Genomic DNA, 23,308 nt, shown 5'->3' on the forward strand with positions numbered 1-23,308 from the left:
AAGTCAAGAAAATTTAGTTTTTAGTGAAACATTTTGATGCAGAGCAAAATGACATTGTGAGCTTTGCTCTCTCGATCTGCCACACCGATCGACATGCCAGCAGGTACGTATACCAACCAGATTCAACGCGTCGCCGTGTACATATGTATACTTGAAACTCGTACCGACAATTGGCATTTTTGTGATTGACGGCGTTTTGCGAGTATGACACATGCGCAGGAGAGACCGCAAGCGCCTTTTGGAACTCGATTTTTTTGTTACCACAGCTCATAGTACATCGGATTACGCATTGACATCTAGCTGCTGTTACTGAAATTGCTGTTATCGATTGTTAGACGTGTCGTATTTATACTCTAACGTGTGTGTGTCCTAGACGTAGACGAGTGTGCGCATGACGATCTGAACAACTGCAGTCAAATCTGCGTGAACAGGGAACCGCATTTTTCGTGTCTCTGCAGGCCGGGATACACGTTGCAAGAAAACGGAGTCGGCTGCGACAGTAAGACACGTCTTCTTTGTATAAAGCAAATGTTAGATATCGAGGAGACTTTTGCAGATATTAACGAATGCGAAAAGTATCGGCCGTGTCATCAAGTGTGTCGCGACGTCGACGGTTCGTTCTCTTGCAGTTGTCACGACGGATTTCATCTGGATGACGACGACGTGAATTGTCTAGCAAACAGTATGTGTCGACAATCGTTAATTGATCAGTGGCGGATGTAGGATTTGCTAGACGGAGGTGGGTGGGGGTGGGTAGGGGCGGGTAGGGGCGGGTAGGGGCGGGTAGGGGCAGGGGCGGGGAAGGGGCGGGTAGGGGCAGGGGCGGGGAAGGGGCGGGTATAGGGGTGGAGCACAAAACTAGAGATGTGGGGCACAAAACTTGAGATGTGGTGCACATGTAGGACTTGAGATGTGGGGCACAAAACTTGAGATGTGGTGCACATGTAGGACTTGAGATGTGGGGCACAAAACTTGAGATGTGGGGTGCCCTCTAGGAAGCTTAGGCTGTAGCCCAACAGTTTCGTAAACCCGTGACAACAACATGCAAACTTACATAAAAACGACCTTTGCACTTTGTCAGTATATATAGAAAAAGTATGAAGAAAGACGGAAAGCTACAGGGGCGCGTTCCATTGAGCTCTAATTAAATTCTGGAAATCTGGAAGAGCTGGGAAGAATTTGGAAGAGGTCGGAAGACCTGACATCAATATAATAGAAAGAAGCAACCAACGGAACACCTTTTTCACTTTTGGAAGAGACTGCAAGAAGCTGGAACACAATGTGCCCTAGAAACGTCATCAGGGAAGTGGACTTTGAAGCAACATTCTTTTCGGCAGTCTACAGCGTTTACAATGATGTCATCAGGATATCTTTGTGAACATGCAGATAACCAGATTGAGATATAATATATTGGCACTTGTAACAAGTCTGCATGTAATCTGTAGATTCCTGCATCATAGTCTATCAATTGACTCGGATTTTTGGTACTAAAATAGAGAGAAGGACTCCAAACGGGGATACGTGCCCCTAGTGCCTCCCCCGCATGGATCCGCTACTGTTGATTGTACTGTATAGTGCTGTGCGATGACTGTTGCCTATTTGTGTGCAGACGAGACGCAGTGCAAGGGATCTTCGTGTGAGCAGCTTTGTTACAGACACGGCGATGTAGAGACGTGTAGTTGTCTGATGGGATATCGACTCGACGAGAACAACGCGTCGTGTTCTGGTAAGGCACGTCGACTCGACACGATAGCATATTCTTTCACGCTTGTCGACGGTTAGATATCGACGAGTGCGATGAAAATATGAAAAATTGCGATCATCGATGCTCCAACAATGAAGGATCTTTTGAGTGTGAATGTGACGATGGTTATCGCCTCGGCAAAGACGGACATTCATGCGAAGGTCTTGTGGTAAATTAATAATTTAATTAATTTTTAAAATAGTAAATTAATAAATTAATTATTATTGATTGAATATTTTATAGACAATTAGTTTTACTATTTGATGGTCACCGTCTCGGAAAAAGTATTACGTCTTTAATAATTAATTAACTGTCAATCAACTAATTAATTCATTCTTAATTAATTAATTAATTATTGATTAAATATTTAATTTGTTTGTTTCATATTTGATGCTTATGTAGATGTGAACGAATGCTTGAACGCCGCCACATGCGCTGACATCGACGGCCACATCTGCGAGAACGTTATCGGATCATTTCGGTGTTCGTGTCCGTCGGGGACGCACGTGGTCGAGAAGAAATGCGTTTGTATGCTTTCCTTGTATAACTAGCGTATGACGTACGAGGCGAGTGACACTGTGTTGTTAACCTAGTGATTGACGAGTGTGCGTCGTCGCCGTGCCGCAACGGCGGAATATGCGTCGACGGTCTAGGAGAGTTCACGTGTCGTTGCACGTGCGGCTTCGCAGGAGATTATTGTCAACAGCTAGCTGTAGACAGTAAGTACGCACGATTTCAATTTCGACGCACCATATGCAACGACTGTAAAGTTTTGTAATTTAATAAATAAATGTTTTACGAATTCATTAATACTTAATTAATAATGAATAATGATTGATCAGCATAGGCGTAGGAACTGGGGCGACGGCTGCACGTGCCCCTCACCTTTTCCAGATTTCAAGTGACCTACTAATATCTACGGATGACAGATGTATAGAGATTGCTAACACTGACATGACAAATTCAACTATAACACTAGAGTGCTAGTGTTGGTTCCTGTTTCTTGTTGTGTAGCATGTATATATCTGATTAAATTAATTTAATAATAATAATAATAATAATAATAATAATAATAATAATACTTGTTATGCAGAGCCACGTCCTTTTAGGAAAATGTGTGGCCCTCAATCAAATGTAGGTTCCTACGCCTAAGGGGCTCGTATATATAACTGATCTGATGTGACTGCATGTTCGTCGTTGGTGAAAAGTGATCGCATGCAAAACACACGACGCATTTTATTTATGTCGCACGTGCGGATCTGTTGCATACACATCGCATGTCGTTGACGATCGACAAAGAAATGTAACGAGACAGCTCAGCTGCTGTGAGACATGTTTGTTTGTCATAATAGAGGTTCGTTTATTTTCTCTAGCCCCAATGTTTATAACACCAAGCGCGTCGATAACGTCGTCACCTTCGACTCAGCGGGAGGACGTCACGGCTCTGCCTCCGTCGGACGTGTCGTTAGCGTTGTCTTGGTACTGGGTTTTGACGGTTGTAGTGCTCTGCCTTGTCGTTGCACTCGTTACGGCCTACGTCGTTTATCTACATTTCCGGAAGAAGAATCGACGGAAAGCCGACGATGAGGCTCGGCGATGGCGAGAAGATATAGCAACTTCAGGACAGGACGATGGATCTCGGGTAAACACGCCGACCACGGCTGCCGAGCCGTGGAACGGACCACCGTCGCAGGCCAGCATGAGAGAGAAAAGAGATCCTTTCCAGAACATTGGCCGACGTAAAGGTGCAGAAGTGGAAGTCGATTCGAGTCGTTTACCGTCGGTTGAAAGTGTCGGGAAACGAAAGTCGCCCAGAGCTGAACCAACTCTTGCCAGTTTGCCAGATACTCCAGAACCACGTTATCAGCAACTGCCGACCAAGCTTTCTTCTCTTTCTAAAGAGAAAATGGTATGTATAAATAGACATATGTATTTGATACATCGATGTAATGCATAACGTAATTTTGCATGTGATAACGACGATGACCTTGCCAGAAAACTTGAATCGGGTTTACGAAGTGACTGCTGCATGGAAACCTCCGCTTTCCACTTGACAAACGTGCACGCCTAAATGTTCTAGTTTGTTGTCATGTACAGGCGTAGGAAGTTTTCGAGGTCTGGAAGGCCAAATATTACAATTTTGTGCAAAATAATGCTTTTCATACATTTGCGAGTAATGCCGTGCACGAGACAGAAAAATTATTCCGGTCGATGACCCCTTAGTTCTTACGTACGGTTCCTATACGTCTGTATCCTACTGTATACATGCATGCACGCGTACGAAACGTGCATGTATTCAATCGACATGTGTCGTCTAAAACTTTTCTTTAGGCTAAAACACAACCAGGACTCGCAGATTCCACCTCGAATGCTGCGGCTGGTGACGTTCCTGCGCCTAGATCGTTGCATACGACACTTGGAAGCCTTTCTCCTCTACGCCGTGTTCCTGACGCTCACACGACAAAAGACCTTCATACGAAGCCTTCGGCGGAAACCGTGCCTCGTACGCTGCAGGCCTCTCTGTCTTTGCAACAAAGAGGCTTACCACCTGTTAAATCACAAGAGGAGGCGAACGACTTTATAAGTGCAGCGCACCAATCTACAACTGCGACACAAGGAGATCGAGCTCGACGTTCTCATTCTACTAATTCTTCGACACCAGTCGTCGTTCCTCCTCGTCAGTCCTCCGACAGACTTCCTCCGATTCGTCCAGAAGATTCAAAACAAGTCGAGTCGCAGTCTCTTTCTGCTGACGTGAGTTTTCCTCAAAGGACGGGTCTAGCACAAGTCTCTGATCGTACCCATACAATGCCCGTTGGGCATCTTCCTCCAATCCGTGCGTTTACCAAACCGTTATTACCGCCGCTACCATCAAGAAAACTTGATGACTCGATATCTGAAGAGAGTAGTACATAGATTTAGCAAACAATGCATGCGTATACCCGTACGCATAAAACTCTACTTTTTAGTATATGTAACATGCTGCAGACTCACTCTGTTGGATATGTGTGAATAGGCCGTGCGATCTTAGGAAAAATTGCAGACTGACGTATAGTATACGATTACACACAAGACACGCAATTAGTATTTGGCTGTACATGTGGGCTACATGGATGCCTGAAACACTATGGTTAGCTAAGCAAGAATTTGAAGAAACATAGTTACTTTCACACTTATTGCTTGCATGGTGTTTTGTGTTCACTACAATAATGGTAAACTGATCGGCTGCTATGGGATCTGATAGTCTCGCGTAGCCGGAAGGATGTAGGTAGGAAGGGTCTGACTACGCGAGACTAGTGTAAAACCTAACATTCTAGACACCAGGCACGGGTACAGAGTTTTCGAAAAAGGGTCCAGTTGTTAGCCACATCCCATAGCAGCTAAATCTGTATATGACCTACGAAACCAGCCAACTTAATTCAATCTGTATTATGGTTAACCTAGCCTATTCATTAGATAATTCTAGGAATATAAGTTTAGAATTGAACGAATTAATCATCCATCAAAACATTAAGGTACGTTCACTGTAATGACACGACAAGATTCATGGAACCTAATAATCAATAAACTGAACTCTTAATCATTCTGGTAGAATGGTGTCAAATAGAACGATCGACTACTTCTCTACACCCAATTTTGACATCTCTATGCATGCACATAAGAACTAGTCCTGTCAACTTTTCTTCACCCATGGAAGACCGCCGGTAGTTCATGATTCGTCTTAAAACAGAGAAGGATCTTTCAGCCTCGTAGCTGCTAGATAACGAGCAAAGTGCAACCAAATTTACCAATTATAATAAGCTGATAGATGCATGGAAAGATATCTGCGGCACACTGTTGCAGAGCATCAATCAAATTAGTTAGTAGACCGTAAAGGCTCATGATCAGTAGCAGCACGGTCCTTCCATAGCCTAAACTAATCATGCACTTCATTCTTCAACTTCTTCAACATAGCAGAATTAAAAAGGTAATCTTCCTTCCCGTAATCATGGTCCAGGTGGACCAAGGTTGGTTGCATATATGCTGGTAGTATTTATGCAGTAATTTCACACCCATTTGACTACCATTGCTAACCCTGGTGCAAAATTCACTCAGCAGTTGGTCAACAAAATTTGCCAGTGTATTTGACTCGATAGTAGTTACTGATAGTAGTCATTTCCACGTTACCTCTGTAAATTTGTCTTTTAGTGATACGAGCATGGTAATCTAGCTCTTCTCCCACTTTCCTTGCCATTTCTTGTGCTTGTTTGTACTAGTGCTCATGTTTCCCATCAATGTTAGCTCTAAGATCGGTGATGTCTTTCTTAGTGTCTTCTATCATATTATACGCTGACGATGTCGATATCCCTCTTCTGCAGTTTGACAGTCATTTTCCCTAAAACCTAGAGACGGCTCTCCACAACAACAAATGCCATTATGAATTGAATTTTGCAGAAAGGCAAGCAGTTCCTAAGCCCTAAGGGTAGTGTCTCTATCCCTATTCCAATCTCACTTCTCAATTAAATATTTTGGCTGCAGTAGGCGTGTCGTTGAAGAGGAGGGGTTCTGACTCCCAGGATCCATCCCCTCTATCCGCCCATGTGACACTGGCGTAGCGACGGGGAATAGGGGGGCTAAAGCCTCTCCAATCTCTGTAGGTGGCTTTGCAATGTGGTCGATTAGCCCTCAAACTTGAGGACCACGCTACGCTGGTGTAGAATACTATTGGACTTACTTAATGTCTATACGCCATGGCATAAAACACAACCAGGGGTTTTAATAGCACTTGCAGGTGTGGCTGTAGCTCTTTTTATTAATTAACAGTCATTTTTTACTATTAGCAATCAAGTATGTGGCAAGCAAAATGAAACTACGTAGCATCAAGTTACAGAGTTAATTAAAACTGGGGGCATGTAGCAGTATGTAGCCTCGCAAGCCAGGCTTTTTCGCGCTGTCGCTGCTAAACGCACGTGAATCACGCGAGGAGGAGGAGCTTTTGTCGGAATTACTCTTGGCTACAGTTACAAATCACGTACGCTAACCAGAGTCATATATGTGGCTCTGACCCTAACCATAGCCTCGCAAGCCAGGCTCTTCCGCGCAGTCGCTGAGCTAAACGCACGTGAATCACGCGAGAAGGAGGAGCTTTTGCCGGAATTGCTCCGGCGCGAGAAGAGCCTGGTCGCTTTCGAGAACGTCAGACCCCGAATCCGGTTTCATAGCTTGGATAAGGCTAATTCGATTTTCTAAAGAGCTCGTTAATGTAATTGCGTTTGATACATGAAGTGCAGACAAGCCCTCCGCGGAGAGCGACTGGTCCGGTGAAGCTACACTCTTCAGCAACGTTTCTTTCTACATAACTCATCTGCAGGTTTGCGCGAATTGAAACCGACATAGAAGTGTTCACCACTCTTGCGCGTCTACTCTGACATCTATAGTCTGTGGGGGAAATGGTGTGAGAACTGCCGGCTCTGTTTCACTGAACGGTTCATCAAAGCAGTGGCATATACAGCTTGTTGACCTCTCCAGACGGGAACGGAGTTCACGTCATGATCAGATGGCGTGTATTGCCAACGCTGAAATAAACGTGTGACAGTACTTTCGACCTAGCAAGCAGCTCTTTTTACGATATTGGCTTGGATCTGAACTGGTAAACACCAATACTAGGCGTGGGAAAACAGAAGTGCAGTGGACCTACCATGTTCAGGAAGTGTAGAGTTGACTCGTAGTTGCATGTGTTGTGTACTACGTACGACTTGTTTCAATGCATGGACTCTGAGTGCTACATACACTAACCGCGTACAATACATGAGTTCATTTCTCAAACTACCGCGCTGCAGATTGGCAGTCGTCTAGATTCGAATTCGGCGGTGTACTGTTGGCGAAACTGAATGCTGAAAAGGAGTCGTGACACCGCCGAATATTACATGGCTGAGCTGTCTAGATACGTACTAGAAGCGAACGATAATGTCAACTACGTACTTCGCTCAAAACAAGCCAGTGCGTGGAGCGATGCCGCGTCGTTACTCAACTTTCTACCTACAGGCTTAGCTAATCGAATTAGCCTTATCCAAGCTATGAAACCGGATCCAAGGTTCCACGTCACTATGACGCTCTCGAAAGCGACCAGGCTCTTCTCGCACTGGAGCAATTCCGGCAAAAGCTCCTCCTTCCCGCGTGATTCACGTGCGTTTAGCTCAGCGACTGCGCAGAAGAGCCTGGCTTGCGAGGCTACCCTAACCACACACGAGGCATATGCAGCCAAAGCTCATGTTGTGAATGAATTTTCTAATACAAACAAGAGCTATACGTATACTGTACAGTTCAAGATTTTGCTTTTGCTGCATGCTGTCTAATGTCCATCATTTCCTTCTTCAAATACTAGCCAGAAAACACCGTATTCTGGACCGTGGATGAGCGGCTTCTTCTCTGTATACTCGAGAGGAATTTGAAATATTTTAGAAAAATGCCCGTATCTGCAGTCTTCCATTTCAGCGTCTACAGTAGATGTCGCACCTCCCTGAAAGTACATCACAGTGTCTTCCTTCTTCCTTCCACTAACTTCTATTGCCATGCAGCCGGCGACCGTTGACTGAACGTAGTTTCGCTTCGCTTGAAGGCGTGGCACACCTGGTGCTTCAATCCTGATTCGCCTATATCTTGAACCAGCTGGTGACAAACGAGAATCTCTATTTGGTCTCTGTGAAACGTAAAAATAAATACATTAATTAAATTGCTTATACAAACAGACCGATAGTCAATATCTCACTTGTGGGTGAAACCCATCAAGAGTAGGTACAAAATTTCCGTCATATGAGCGTGTTGGTGCCACCGGCAAATTTTCCTCCAGTTTGACCGGTTTGTAGATCGTTTGTCCGTTCTCTTCAGTAACCTGCTGGATCCCCTTGACATTCGTTAGAAATCCTCCTTTGCTCAGCAGTTTTGAAGAACACTCAGCAAAAAGATGGCTGAGCATTTCAGGAGTGTAGGGATCCTGTGGCTGCATCAAAATGGTTAGAAATTTTTCTCTAAGGAGGTCAAAGATTGCGTTATTGTAATACCGATTGGTCTCGAGCTCGTTGTTCATCGTGAAAATATGGCGAGTATGCAGTTGTGGACAATCAAAGCAGGAGACTCCTTTCCTTTGACTGAATATACCTTTATAGAATACGCAGAGCTCCATTGTGTTTAGCTGTGTGTGAAAAAACAGTAAAGACAATGAAATCTGTATCGTATAGAGACATAGGATTCTCAAAGCTATGCCTAGCTATACCTTGAACAATTTCTCCGCCTCTTCACGATCACTCACGTCCTTGAAGTTGTGGATTACAAAGATATCTGGGCATCTGCGCATGCCATCTCGACAACATTTTGCCCATCTGTCGGCCAAATCCCTGAAGAATCGCTGATCTAACGCGGTCACCTCGTTCACTACAAATATGAGGTAGGCAGAGAGACCCAGTATCATCGACCGATAGAACTGATCTTGTTGCTCAGTTTCTTGCATCAGACTGCTAGCTTCAAACGGTATTTGCTTGTCGGTGTTCTTACCGGTCTCAGCGGGTACGTCGTCTGGGATGTTGGCTAGTTAAAGACAGTTTACACGTAGCGTGACCTCTAGAAATGGGGGGTACTTGAGTATGCTGACTTTCTTGGCTTCGAAATTGACTGATATATATATATATATATATATATATATATATATATATATATATATATATATATATATATATATATATATATATATATATATTCAGTGGTCAACTCATTGAGTGATGTAATGTAGTAATATAATAGTTTTACGTCTTAGCGCACGTTAGCATATCAGTGGCTAGATAACACATCGCTTACTTAGAATACATCAGTCTTTTTACCTGCAATCGCCGTGTACCACAGTAGTAGACGTAGTACACATTAGTGGCGTTAGTGGTTGCACGTGACCTAGGCACATGAGGTAGTACAAGAGCATGCCACCGATGTTTCCGATATGGTGTTGTATGTCTAACTAAATGTACAAACGCAGCAACAACATGGCGACGTATACGGAAGCGCAGGTGTGTACTACGTACGTACGTACGTGCCTGTACATTATGTCATGTGACAACTTCCTGCCGTCCCTGAAGGAGCTGCCAGAGAAAGCAAACTAGTAGAGGTTTCCCTCTTCAAAGCCTAGAGCAACGGATTAGTCAAGACAATTCACGCGAATTCTTGCCGGATGACGGATGAAACTTTCGAGGCTAATAATTACACTCACGTGCCCACGTGACGTACTCGAGCGCTTGCGCTAATGTTGGCCTAATCATACTTAGCTTAATTAATCATAGTCTAGATAGGAATGAGTAATTACGTAATTAGCTAAAACAAAAAATTTGAGCTTTCATTACTAAACATGACTAGATACACACCTTGTCCTTTTGCAGCTAGACGTGCGGGCTTATTTGAACCGGGTCCGTCGATCAGCACTAGATGTAGAATGTCTTCTCTTCTAGTACTTTTTACCCACTTGAAACTCAGGCCTCGTGTACCATCAAACTTTCCTTCCATTGGTAGCTGACAGTCGGCTAGATTGCTCATAACCCACGTCTTGCCTACGTTTTCGTCACCCAAGATGCCGAGCGTGTGTCCCTTCCATTGTTCGCAGAAAAGCTCTTGTCTTGGATTAAATGTGCACGACCAGAAGCCAGTCGATCCCCTTTTCTTACTTGCCTCGTCATCACAGAGATTGGCAAGGTTACAAATCTGTACGGCATCAAACCGAGTTTCGTTCTTTGCAGCTGTATACATTGAGATTACAAATTTATTACAGTCGCTAAATGCCTTTGTTAGACATATTTTACCTTTTTCATCTAGTAATCTATCGACATCTTCATCGGGTGATTGATAAACCGCAGGATTTCGAATGACTAGAGCCGAAAAAAGACCGGAAACAAAAGAAAAAACGGACTTAGCAGCATCCACTAGAAGTGGACGGTTTGAGTGCAGACAGCCTACTGATCGGGTCTAGTGAGAAACGTTATTTTTCTTAGGTGGTAGTTCCCCAAAATGCAACGCGTGTTGGGACATATATTGTAATTGATCAGGGAGCTTGACAATGATGCATGAAAAGGGACCCATGAAAAGGGACCCATGAAAAGGGACCCATGACTTGCATGATGGTATTTCCGTTTATTATAATCTAGTTTGTTGCTTTCTCCCATACCTTTGAATGTAAAGATTGCTAGTTTATGGTACCGCTGTGCCTGCGCAGTTAACCAATCATGCAGCAGTAAAGTAAGCCACTACTGCTATACTGACTTCTAATAGAGACAGCAATACAGACATGCAGTCCCTCAGGAACTCCCTGGTGACTAATTGTGTACACAGCTGCCTAGACCAAATATTTTGGGTACAGTAGCTGTACTGGGGACTGTAGTAGGGACTGCTTATCAGTTGAAATTCAAGAACCAAATCTAGCTGGACAGTGATTTCACATTTACTAAAACTTTACTACATTTGTGCACATGCATGCATGGACGCTGTTGCGATCTACAGTTAGGTATACCTCGATCTAGACATCTAGATAGCCTCGATTCTGTTGAGGAAACCGTATATTACAGGCAAACGATCTACAAAGATGACTCAGCTTGTTTTTCAAGTTCAGGGGACTGTCATGATCAGGGGACTGTCATGATCAGGGACGCTAACGTCGTGTGTGGTTAGAGGTGGTAACTCTATATCTAGGGAGCTTTCATGTGACATCACCTGCGAAAGCGAGACGTCCAAAGTCCCTCGTTATATAAAACGTAAACCCTGCAGTGTTCCCGACAGATCAGTCTCGGGTTGTCGGGTGGCGATGGGTCAGTACATTTCTACCATGTTTTACGGCAACGGCGCTGCCGATGACAAACATCAATGGCAAGATGACAGAGATGTCGATAGATGGGATGAAGAAAACGGTGAGATGCAGCTATTTAATTGTTTCAGCGGTGTCGTGCTAATTACCCGATCATCACAGAAGACGACGGAAAGAACCCGTATGATATCGTCCTGTCTTGCAAACTTGGCGATCTGTGTGACGATGAAGCGAGTCAGAAGAGAGGTTCACCCGGCTACTGGACGTGCACATTCAATGAGAACGAAGACGTCGAAATGGACAAATGGGCGGGACACGTCGTTGGCATCTTGGGTCAGTACAACAGAGGCAAGACGTGGTTCATGAGTCGTTTGAGTAACTGCCAGCTAGCCAAGGAAGGAAGGACGATCAGAACGGAAGGCATCAGTCTCAAGTGGGTAGAAACGACGGGAGATGCAGGAGGTGACCGAGAGGCTGACGAATTCCACCATCTTGTTATCGATACGGCAGGTTCCAATACTCCCATAGCTCTGTCAGGAGTACAGACAGGTCGGTCGGTATGTATTCGTACAGAAAATTTCGTAATTCTTAGGCTATCATAGGCATAAGTGTGCTAGTAACTAAGTTGTGTATGTAGCTCAACTTTTGACTGACCGTTCTTTGCGTTTCTAGAAGAAGTGCGAAAGAAACGTCGCGGCAAAGCTGGAAACCTACGAGGTTAGTTGACAGGCATTTGACGTGAGTGTTAACTATACAGACTAAGACTTTACTGCTGCTTTCTCTAGCTAATCACTGGAGAGGTGAACACAACAGACAAGGAACTCTTGGGGATGCACAAGCCGGTAACAACGCCGACAACCAAAAACTGGATGAAGCTAACAGTATGATGCAAGAAACGGAACAATACGAACAGTTTCTCCAGAGCATGACGTTTGCTCTCTCTGACTACCTCATCGTGATATTGAACGAGACGACCTTGTCAGATCAGAGGTTTCTCATCCAAGTGGTTCGCAAGTGGAAAGAATGCCCCCAAGAAGGCAGATGCAAAGATATCTTTGTGATACACAACTTTAGGGACATGCATGATCCCGAGGAGAGGGAAGAACTGTTTGCGGTATGAAGTGAAATGTGATACAACAAGAAATGAAGTGAAACTGATGTTGAATTTTGTGTTTACATACAGCAATGCACTGAGGATATACTGGATGGTCGCATGGACAAAAGGAAAGGCGTTTCCTTGTTTAATTGTCGTACTTTGCACACCCGTCATGTTTGCTTGATGAATGACGACAAGCAAAGGGATTACAATGATACCGTGTTTGAAATTGTTAAGGATTGGATTCACAATATTCTACCAAAGCCACAAGACCCTTACACTCCTGATGAGCTCGCTGCCCGATTTGCTAGGTGCAGTTCACAGCTGCTGAGTGAGCGAGGATATCTCACGAATGTCAAGAAGATCGAGTTGATGAAAGAAAACGAACAGATGTTTTACAAAGCAGTCAAGTTGGATGACAACCAGCCAGTGGCACAATTACGGTCCGATGACGATAAGTTTTATTCTCCACTTCTTAACTTTCGACCTGCAGTAAGGCATTGAATTTTAGTTTGGTTCATACAATTTCTATGTCATGATGCCAAATGTACTGTGTGCAGCACTCAATACTTCACTATCGATCTGAAGCTGGTTCTGAATGCAAGCTAATCAGGATCGAAGCTCCAGGTGTGGCAAACATTGAGACGAAGCCAAACTATAAGCGGTCGACTGTCGGTCACTGGGCAATAGAAGTAAGTGGACTCAAGGAAAGGGATGATGATGTTATGTTTGTCAGAGATCTAGAAAAGCAGGCAGTGGATGGCAATCCTCGTCTGAAGCCGGCAATTCGAAATGACCGAGGTGGCAAAGCAAACAAACCAGAGCCTGATGCTGACAGCTGCAGATACGGGAACTTTTCTGAACTCTTTCAGATTCCTCTCAAGTTCAAGAAACCACAAGTTCTGAAACTGGGCCCTGAAAACGGAGTCTTCTATCTGCTATTTGAAGAAGAAGAGGACGAGGGCGGACAGCAAGCAAAATAGGCAACATGTGAATGGAGTCGAACTTTAGATACGCAGGGTAGTTGGGAGTTGTGTTACATGTAGTGTGTAATGTGCTTTACCTTGGTCTGCATTATCAGTAGTATGATCAATGTTGTAATCATTGTGGTAGTTGATATCGAGTCATGAGTACTAGTGTTCTCAATAGACTGAATTTCAATTAGCAATAAATGATGCTGCAAGGTGCCATTTAATTAATTAACTTGTTTTCTGGCATCACAGATTAAATGCACTCTATACTCTACAGCTAGACCATTTATTGCTGTATTGACCTATAGCTACAATGGTAGTTAATTATTTAGGCTAACTAGCTATAGAATCAACGTTTTGAATCCTTGTTAGGTACGTCTTCGATTTAGGTGAGACTTTAGAGCTCTAGAGACAATAGCTAATCAGGGCTATCACAAGTGTAACGCTATAACTCGGTCGTGTTCCTGTCCGTATTAGATCTACGTTCATCAAAAGCAATACAAACACGTAGACTCTCTCCTCTTGTCTCGCGCGCGCTACAAGTTGAACCACGTGATTTCCTTATACCCTGCAGCAGGAATTGGGCATGACGGGTTGTGAAGTTTGTGAAGAACATGAGGCGAAATATAGATGCCCTGTTTGCGCCATAAAATAGTAAGCGTGTAAACCTAGGCATGACATCAACGGAACGACTGCAGATAATTATACAAAACTTTGGTCTATACACAAACATTTTGCAGCTGTTCTGTTTCTTGCTACAAGAGACACAAAGGTGAGCTGTTGTAGACAGCTATGTGATGCATACACACAAATGTAAGTAGTACATGTTACTCGTGTGCTCATATTTTGCAGAAAACAACTGTATAGCGGAGAAAAAGTTGGAGGATTCCAGTAACAAGTTGGCACAATCCGGTTCTTTTGGATTAGTAAGAGGTACAGTATATTAATAATTACATATTGACTCGATGGTTCGTTTCCAAATTTTGAAATTTGGTGACACAATTAATTAAGAATAGGTGTAATGCAGCTAGGGTATGTACAGTGTGGTTGGTCAAATCAATTGTGTTTGTAGGTGTAGTTGTGGGCAAGTGATTAATTTTGCAGTTTGAGGACTGACTGCTTATCATAATTATTGAGTATTTGAGCATGTGTGTAGGTTGCAGCTGGGTTATAGCAAGTCATGCACTTACAAGGAGATTGCATTAGATCTATGATTTGTTGATGCGCGACACTTTCTTTCTTGTTTAGTTTATTGCTAACACCACATTTCAAGGTGGTTTTGACTAGCAGCTGGAAAATTTAGAAACATAGAATGCTAGTGGCACTCAATGATGGATTTAGAATTTGTGATATGCCAAAATAATAGATCATTATACTTTGTTATCAGGAGTATACATAATTTATATTAAAACTGTGTGTGTTAATCCACGGTACTTTGCTTGTGTTCTGGATTGCACACTGACACTGCACAACAGACTGAAGTCTCGCATAGCCATACCTAAACCACGCTCTTAACATCTGAGGGCTACGCGACAACTACTTCTTTATGATTGCATACTACTGTTATATGCTCTGTGTACTTGAGCACATTAGAATGATTTACTAGACTCTTTACAGAGCAAATTGATAAATTACTGCCAGCTGTCAAAAGCTTCACACAATGTTATGATAAGGTGGTCAGCCATAATGTTCTATTTACATTCACATGATGATGAGATTTTGGTGATTTTGTTATTAATGTTTATTGGAGTGAACCAGAAACTTAGCTAAACAGAAATAGTTGCTTTTACGCATTTCCCATAATGATTTTTGATTTGTCATACTGATTCTGTGTTTTGTATTGTCAGAGGAAGGCGAACTGACCTCATCAGACTCAGAAGCTTCTGACAGTGACGAAAGAGAATTTGATTACAAAATGTTGCAGCAACTTGGTATTTCTCGTATTCTAGCTGTTGCTGTTATCTGTGCTGTCTGACTGTAGATATTGTTGGTTTTCAGATCATTCTGATGATATTAAACAGATGCTGTTAAATCCTCATCTTTGTGACATGATTGAAAATATTGAAGAATCGTCTGATCCAGAGAGAGCTCTTAGAGATGCCTTAGATATTCCAATATTTACAGAATTTGCCAACACCTGCTTGTCTATATGCTCGTCTTCAAAGAAGTAAATAAGTGAGTAGTGAGCGTTTTGCTTAGAGCTACACGTACTTGTAGCCTGTACAGAGGCTTGTGTGTTGTCAAACAAACACCAACATGTTGAACATGTGTTAACTGATTCTGATATGCTTTGAACACAATTGCACACACTCTTAAGTACTTTTAGAGTAGTTTATAACAACACAGATGATCATTTCAATCCAACTTTGTTTTTTGTATATACAAACGGGAACAAACAAAATCGAAACCATGCAGATAAAATGAAAATCATGTTGCGTTGGTAAATTCATCTGCTGTCCAGGGAAAACGATTCTGAGGCTGTAAGTCAGACTGTAAGTCTGATCTTCCATTGTACCCTGCAGCTATATACAAGTTGATTCTACATAGTGGACATAAAACTATGATTCAACGCTGTTAATTAATTAATACAACAAGGTATTAGGCAAATTAAACAGAGTAACAGATTTATACAGTTTCTTGAATGAGTCCACTGACTTGGAAAGAGCTGATGACGGAAGGAAGGTTGTTCCATTGATTACGAGCTAGTATAGTTTGATATCTTGTACCTTTGCGTCTTTCTACTTGGCGTGCTACTCAGAGTTTTTTACAACAACCCGCGACAGATAGAAGGGACATGATCATTCTCTTTAGGTCACCACTTTGGCTTTCCTTTCAAAGAATTGTTACAAGATGATAGGATGAAATAAGAATGATTTGGTGAACACGTGCAGTGGCGTAGCTGGATCCTTCTTCAAGGGGGGTGCACCAGCCAGGCAGATGTGCGGTGGGTGTTCCGTAGGAGGAGTCTAAACTGACATCTCGGTTATCTCCAACGTTCAGAGACAGAGTACGAAGGACACGTCCACGGACAAAAACCTAGGCCAAAATTTTGGGAGGTGCACGTGCCTCTTGTGCCTTATGCCGGCTACGCGCCGACGTGTGTATTTGGTGAACACGCATGTGTATCACTGACTAGAAGAATTTGTCTGAGGACTGCAGTCGTATCAAATACGGGACTTTTGTTACCGATTACGGGACTTTTAGACCGGTTTGGTACCGCATGCGGGACTTGCAGTATCAAATGCGGGACTTGCACTAGTTCCTTACGTCATCTCTAGTGAACTTGGGACTGTTTCTGAACGCCAGCGGCTGTTCGGCAGCAGCAGCTTCTTAGTTCAATGCAGCAAGGCAAATCAACTGCACAACGACAGCGACAGAGACATTCTGTCGGTGTAGAGAGAAGTTTGTTGGGTAAACTCATTCAACTGGTTTGGTGTGCAGTAGTCAGCTTTTTCTCATTGCCACGAAGATGGTTAAAGAAGTCAAGTGCTCCAGTCTCCGTTAAAAAAACCGGTAGAAGAGACCATTCTGCTAGTGAGACAACATCATCCCAATCAGCGACGCTTTCTCACGGGCAACGCAGTCTGGTACGCGGTAGGAAGCGCGATTCGCTTCTGCACCGTGTCAGTTATGGCCCGTCTGCAGTGTTTACGCCAGAATCGTCGACGTTGCTGAGTGGCTATCGCCCGTATAAAGGCAATGATTTGGTAGCAGTCGGACTGATGACTCTCACCGGTCACTTGGTCGTGTCAGTCGGAAAAGATGGAGGAATATTGAAAGATCCTGTTGTTTCTTTCTACGCTCCAAGACAGTCTCATCACGCTCTGGTGCAAGCTGTCAGGTCAATGATGGGAGTGACTTGTAGTCTGAAGAGTCGTGATTTGTCTCTGACTGCGTTGGGCTTTGAAGTAATGACTTGTCGACCATTTCAGGACAAGTCTTTATCATATGATGCTTTCATTAACTTGGTGACGGCTGTTGGGTGGCCAGATACGACTGGCGGGAACGTCCTAGTCAGACCTTGCTGTTCTCGACTCGAGAGATTGCAAATTCTACAACGAACTCTTGTATTGTCTATGACTCGGGTGCTTGTTATTGTGATCAGTCAGCTCGATCGGAAGCAGTTGAAATCAGTTTGTCAGATCATCAACCAGGCTCAAACAAAAACTGACTCAGAAACAACAATTCTTATTTTTCATGTTAATTGTTTATCACAGGAAGTGAAGGTAATGGACGTGTACTAACACAGACAGACACACACAGACAGACACACACACACACACACACACACACACACACACACACACACACACACACACAGACACACACACACACAGACACACACACACACAGACACACACACAGACACAGACAGACACACACACACACACACACACACACACACACACACACGCACACACACACACACACACACACACACACACACTGTATCTTTTAATTTCGAGTATCTGATTAAATATGCTTATTACAGAAACAAACAGAACTGATTGAGGGATGCTTTCCTGATCGCCAGGCTGCAGCTGTTCATCAACTTAGTGATAAGTCGTTGAGTCAGGATTATTTGCAAGGGAACATTCGTCAAGGCAGTCGATCAGGTGTTTACCATTGTTATTGCAAGTCACGAAAATTTCCTAATCTTATGGAGATTCTAAAGAAGTGTGGATTATCATATGAATCGCTAGTGCAGTCTATGAGCACAACTGGAGACACAGTTCACTCTCTCGTTGCACAGATAGCAAAACAGGTAGGACTTCGTGTGATAGAGAAACCACTAGAAACAGGTTATGACTTGACGATCACTGGACCTACCGACAAAGGCAGTTTTATAGATGTCGACTAATGGGTAGTTGTGGCTGGCAATCATTTTTAAGCCAGTCTATAGATGCCGTATGGTTCATTCAAGCAGTGAAGTATAACGTGTGTATAATGTAATGAAAGTCTCCCTTCTTTGCATTGCTGTCACCGTTGCTTTTTTAGTGTTTGATAAGTTTTTACTTAATTGGATCTATTTTATGAATGGAAGTGTATGTGTAATTGAATAATCAGGAATTGCCAAATTGACAATTTGAGCGAGGCTTGAGGCTCACACCATATGCTGACGATTCAAAAAACCCTAAGTGATTGGCATGACCCATTCAATTCAAACCTCTTCAGTCTACACGTCGAGTATTTCTGCATTCTGTTTAATTTGACACCAGCTGACATACAAACAGCCTATTACCGTGCACGTACACACTGTATGTTTAGTCAATTTTCCACTGAATAAAAGCTCTCATGATTTACTGTAGTGCTAGGTATTCTCACGACTATATTCTCACAGAAATTGATGTGTGTTGCAGTATTTAGTAGCAGCTAACATATAGAACAACTAAACAGTCAATTCCAAATGTGGTAGTGACAACATTTCTATATGTGTACTGTACCTAACTGCACAATTAACGTGTTACAATTAATTGTTAATTAGCAATTATATAGGATGAAACTTTGGCGGGAATGTATTTTAGCAGTTTGCTAAGAAATTGACCGAAAAGCGAATTGGTGGGTTTTATTTTGGGGGTTGGACATCATTGTTAGATAATTGATCTAAGCTTCACGACCTCATTCTCATGTTTTATCCTCTCTGCTAGACAGGTTAGGCACAACAGACGGCAAGCTGGGGTACCGTCTTGTGGCCTTATCCGTGTAACTGCCACATTGCTATAATGCCTGATGCACGTGGGTGGTGACGTTTACATGACGTCACAATATCCCAGTGGCCAAATGATGGATTTTATATTGGTACTCGCTGGCTGGAAAATCTGCCAATCCGCCAAAATAAATTCCCCACCAATATTTCATCTTATACGGTATTATAAATGATTTGGACATGTGAATGGTCTGTAGAACTCTATAATACGGTCAGTCTATAGTCTGCAATGAATTAGATTGATGGTTTAGGTGGATAGAACCGACTGAAATCAATGCTGTTGACTGCTGCTTCTTTATTCAGACATTAGTACAATCAATAACATAATGACCGTGAGTTTAACAGATATCTAAAACACCGAGTCCTATCACTAATGATAGAGGCTATGCAGAGTCTTACGCTGTATAGGCGTATGCAGAGCGTTGCTGAAGACCATGGCTTGCTTTGTCAATCTCTAGTTACTTATTCTTGCGTTACTTCTTGTCCACCTTGTTCTTCCTCTTCTTCAAACAAAATATAAAAGATACCGTTATCTGGGCCGATTTTCACGAAGTGTGGTTTTTTGAACTGGAGAGGAATCTGAAATAGTTCAGAAAAGTGCCCATATCTGCAGCTGTCGGCGTCCGGCTCTATTTTATTGAGTTTGTCGACTTTCTCAGGAGTCGGTTTTAGGCGAGGATTGAATTCCACTTCTTGGCTTTTTAGCTCTCTCACATAGTTCACACTGTCTTCCCGTTCTTTTTGTCCACTCACTTCTACTGCCCAGTGACCGACACTCGACCGCTTGTAGTTTGGTTTCACCTTTATGCTTGCCACACCCGGGGCTTCAATCCTAATCAACTTGCAATCGGAACCGGCTTCAGATCGATAGTTACGTATTGAGTACTGCACAAGCAAAATTTTCGTCAACACATTCAATTCGTATCATCAGAAACTAGCTATATCTTACTGCTGGCCGGAAACCAAGAAGCGGAGAGTAAAATTTGTCGTCATCAGACCGCAGCTGTGCCACTGGCAAGTGCTCCTCTGACTTGACTGCGGTATAGATCATTTTCCCGTTGTCTTCCTTATGCCGAATCTCTTTCACGTTCACAAGAAATCCCCTCTCCCTCAGCAGCTGCGTACTGCACTTAGCAAATTGACGGGCAAGCTTTTCTGGAGTGTAAGGGAATTGTGGCTTTGGAAGGATGTTATGAATCCACTCTTTGACGACGTCAAAGACGGAATCATTATATTTCCAGTGTGTGTCGTCGTTCATCAGACAAACATGGCGGGTACGCAGAGTAGGACAAGTAAACCAGGAAACGCCTTTCCTTTTGCCCTTGCGACCGTCGAGAATGTCTTCTGTGCATTGCTGTACGTAAACAACACAACTTCAACATCAACGTTAATCTAGTGTATACATGTATGCAGTACTAAAATTCAATTGGTATAGGTTATATGTACACTCAGTACCGCAAACAGTTTTTCCCTCTCCTTAGGATCTTGCATGTCCCTGAAGTTGTGTAGCACGAAAATTTCTTTGCATCTGCCATCTTGCGAGCATTCTTTCCACTTGCGAACCACTTGGATGAGAAACCTCTGATCTGACAAGGTCGTCTCGTGCAATACGACGATGAGGTAGTCAGAGAGAGCAAACGTCATGCTTTGAAGGAATTGCTCATATTGTTCTGTTTCTTGCATCAGACTGTTGGCTGCATCCAGTCTTTTGTTGTCGGTGTTGTCACCGGCCGCCGCTTGTGCATCACCAGGCTCGCTCGGTTTGTTGAGTTCACATCCGCCCTGATTAGCTAGATGAAACAGCAGTAAACAATTGTCATATAGCACCCACACGAAACATTTCATCTGCAATGTCAACCTCGTACATTTCCAGCTGGCAATAGCTGAACTTGCATGCAAGACAATGCAGCTAGCTACTTGCTGGAACAATGGTCACCAAACGCGAATATAGCCTAGATTCGTGGTCAACAGCGAATACAGTCTTGGGGAGCGCTAATTAGTCACGAATGTTCTTGCTCAGGTTGCTTTGCGTTGGACTAGGGCATTACCTGCACGGACTGTGAACTAATACGCAGGTTGTAAGCCAAACAACCTACTGGAAAATCACTGTACATGTTAATTATGTGTTGGATATGACACGCAATGTGACACTCAAAAATGAGACGCTAAACGCATTTTTGGTCCCACCGCAGCCTTTTATAGTAGTTGTTGATTTAAATCTTACTAATGCCCATAAGGCCTATTAATTAAGGAATGGCATAAGTTTGCGATTGATTTACATGACAACCTAGAGGAGGTACTGCAGAACATGCCTTATGGCAGTGGGTGCAGTCAGTACTTCCAAGAGTATGACTCTATTCAAAGTGTCTGTGATGCGAGGTGTCGTTTTACGTGTTACTCTAGCCACAGGATTGGAATAGTTGTCCAAGTCGTGACGTGTCTTGAGTTGCGTCATCATGAGGGTCTGTGGGTCGATCATGCCTTTGCATTTGTGTACATGGGGCCTTTGGGCCATTAAGTGCTGTTTTGAATAGAACAATAGTTGTGGAAAGATGCTACAATGAGAAATCTCAAAGACCCCAAGATTTGACTTCGCAACTGTGACGATAAAATCCATTTCTGGGTTGTGGAAGTCGTCCATGTCCATTTTCACTGGTCTGTTGTGAAGTGTTTCTCTCATCCAACGTGTCTGTTTTATGCTACTCTGATCTAACAGGGCAACAGTCATGAAGTTCTAGCTATAGATAACGTCTGGTCTCTAGGTGCACGCACACGTATACATCTAAGGTGAAATAGCTATATAGGGCAATAGAATGCGTACAACTTACATGCTAGTGTGTTATTCTGGATTCTCTTCTTGCGCAGTTGGCAGTGGAAGTTGCAAGCAGTGGAAGTTGCAAGCAGTGATCAAGAACCCAATGCTCCCCTCAAGTCTATCATGGATCATGGGACATGGACTGCTCTAAGTGAGCGTGGTGTTCCAAAACACTCTTAGACTTCACTTGGTAGCAAATTACTAGCAATGCAGCTATATACGTAGAAACAGAACTGTGGAAACGATCACTACGCTCTCAGACCTCAGAATGGGTAGAAGTTCCCATACCAACTCCCGGATAGGGTCAACCTTGTGCATGCAGTACCTCCTCTGATGACAGACGGTGTGAACGTTTCAGCTCCCGGATGAGCTTCCTTACCAAGTACCACACCAGTGTGGGAGAGCAGCTCATCCGGCTCACGCTTAGGTCCAGCCGGTCGGTCTCCTCCTGGGGGGACACGACCGGTTGGAAACTCGAGCCTAGCTCAGGCTGGACGTTCGTATACATGCGACAGAGGCAACACGACTTACCGGTTTGCACTCCTGATAGAGTTATGGGTGTATTGAAACCGGCAGTATCGATAACAAGATGGTGGAACTTGTCAGGCTCTCGGTCGCCTTCGTCGTCTCCTGTCGTTTCGACCCACTTGAGACTGATGCCTTCCGTTCTAACTGTCATACCTTCCTTGGCTAGCTGGCAGTTACTCAAACGACTCATGATCCACGTCTTGCCTCTGTTGTACTGACCCAAGATGCCAACGACGTGTCCTGCCCATTCGTCCATTGGAAAGGGAAGATCTTGCGATGGATTGAATGTGCACGTCCACTGACCGGGTGAACCTCTCTTCTGACTTGCTTCATCGTCACACAGATCGCCAAGTTTGCACGATAGTATGATGTCATACGGATTCCATGCACGATTGCCTGCAGCTGCATTGACACACAACATGTACATCATGTCTCAACAGGAAGTACACACACGAGGCTCATGACCTAGTAATTGGGTTCTCTCACCTTCCTCCTCATTCCATTCATGGCGTGTGCTAGCGCCTTCTGCAGTGTCATCTCCGTATAGAAGTCTGGAAAGATATCCACCCATTGCAACTGGTTAGGCGTCGTTGAGCTAAAACTGTCTCTCGTGACGTTTGCACGTTGGCTGTGTAA

The 23,308-nt window shown here is 43.6% G+C and overlaps 6 protein-coding genes across 6 annotated transcripts; 4 read left to right on the forward strand and 2 right to left on the reverse strand.

Moving 5' to 3' along the window:
* The first annotated feature begins 93 nt into the window (after window positions 1–93).
* Window positions 94–2,295, forward strand: LOC134176100 (fibulin-5-like). Its single transcript, XM_062642780.1, has 5 exons — window positions 94–103; window positions 374–682; window positions 1,610–1,726; window positions 1,783–1,905; window positions 2,147–2,295. Exons 1-5 carry the CDS (start codon window positions 94–96, stop codon window positions 2,293–2,295), a joined length of 708 nt encoding a protein of 235 aa, XP_062498764.1.
* Window positions 2,296–7,970: 5,675 nt separating this feature from the next.
* On the reverse strand, window positions 7,971–10,697 carry LOC134182002 (uncharacterized). The gene is made up of 5 exons (XM_062649314.1): window positions 10,561–10,697; window positions 10,129–10,497; window positions 8,997–9,307; window positions 8,493–8,915; window positions 7,971–8,423 (listed from the first exon to the last, which is right to left on the reverse strand). The coding sequence occupies exons 2-5, from the start codon at window positions 10,295–10,297 to the stop codon at window positions 8,076–8,078; spliced, it is 1,251 nt and encodes a 416-aa protein (XP_062505298.1). The 5' UTR covers window positions 10,298–10,497; window positions 10,561–10,697; the 3' UTR covers window positions 7,971–8,075.
* An 812-nt stretch (window positions 10,698–11,509) lies between these two features.
* LOC134193302 (uncharacterized) lies at window positions 11,510–13,861 on the forward strand. Its single transcript, XM_062662132.1, has 6 exons — window positions 11,510–11,658; window positions 11,718–12,104; window positions 12,228–12,272; window positions 12,341–12,669; window positions 12,739–13,143; window positions 13,212–13,861. Exons 1-6 carry the CDS (start codon window positions 11,556–11,558, stop codon window positions 13,632–13,634), a joined length of 1,692 nt encoding a protein of 563 aa, XP_062518116.1. The 5' UTR covers window positions 11,510–11,555; the 3' UTR covers window positions 13,635–13,861.
* Window positions 13,862–14,188: 327 nt separating this feature from the next.
* Window positions 14,189–15,932, forward strand: LOC134195333 (zinc finger HIT domain-containing protein 3-like). Its single transcript, XM_062664348.1, has 5 exons — window positions 14,189–14,276; window positions 14,363–14,394; window positions 14,475–14,555; window positions 15,470–15,553; window positions 15,621–15,932. Exons 1-5 carry the CDS (start codon window positions 14,209–14,211, stop codon window positions 15,791–15,793), a joined length of 438 nt encoding a protein of 145 aa, XP_062520332.1. The 5' UTR covers window positions 14,189–14,208; the 3' UTR covers window positions 15,794–15,932.
* Window positions 15,933–16,868: 936 nt separating this feature from the next.
* Window positions 16,869–18,701, forward strand: LOC134186086 (uncharacterized). The gene is made up of 2 exons (XM_062654004.1): window positions 16,869–17,848; window positions 18,115–18,701. The coding sequence occupies exons 1-2, from the start codon at window positions 16,961–16,963 to the stop codon at window positions 18,481–18,483; spliced, it is 1,257 nt and encodes a 418-aa protein (XP_062509988.1). The 5' UTR covers window positions 16,869–16,960; the 3' UTR covers window positions 18,484–18,701.
* Window positions 18,702–19,601: 900 nt separating this feature from the next.
* LOC134185832 (uncharacterized) lies at window positions 19,602–23,304 on the reverse strand. The gene is made up of 5 exons (XM_062653714.1): window positions 23,159–23,304; window positions 22,676–23,074; window positions 20,785–21,119; window positions 20,279–20,683; window positions 19,602–20,214 (listed from the first exon to the last, which is right to left on the reverse strand). The coding sequence occupies exons 1-5, from the start codon at window positions 23,241–23,243 to the stop codon at window positions 19,792–19,794; spliced, it is 1,647 nt and encodes a 548-aa protein (XP_062509698.1). The 5' UTR covers window positions 23,244–23,304; the 3' UTR covers window positions 19,602–19,791.
* Between the last annotated feature and the right edge of the window lie 4 nt (window positions 23,305–23,308).

The sequence above is a fragment of the Corticium candelabrum genome, chromosome 1 (assembly GCF_963422355.1).
Source record: "Corticium candelabrum chromosome 1, ooCorCand1.1, whole genome shotgun sequence".
In the NCBI taxonomy this organism is placed as follows: domain Eukaryota; kingdom Metazoa; phylum Porifera; class Homoscleromorpha; order Homosclerophorida; family Plakinidae; genus Corticium; species Corticium candelabrum.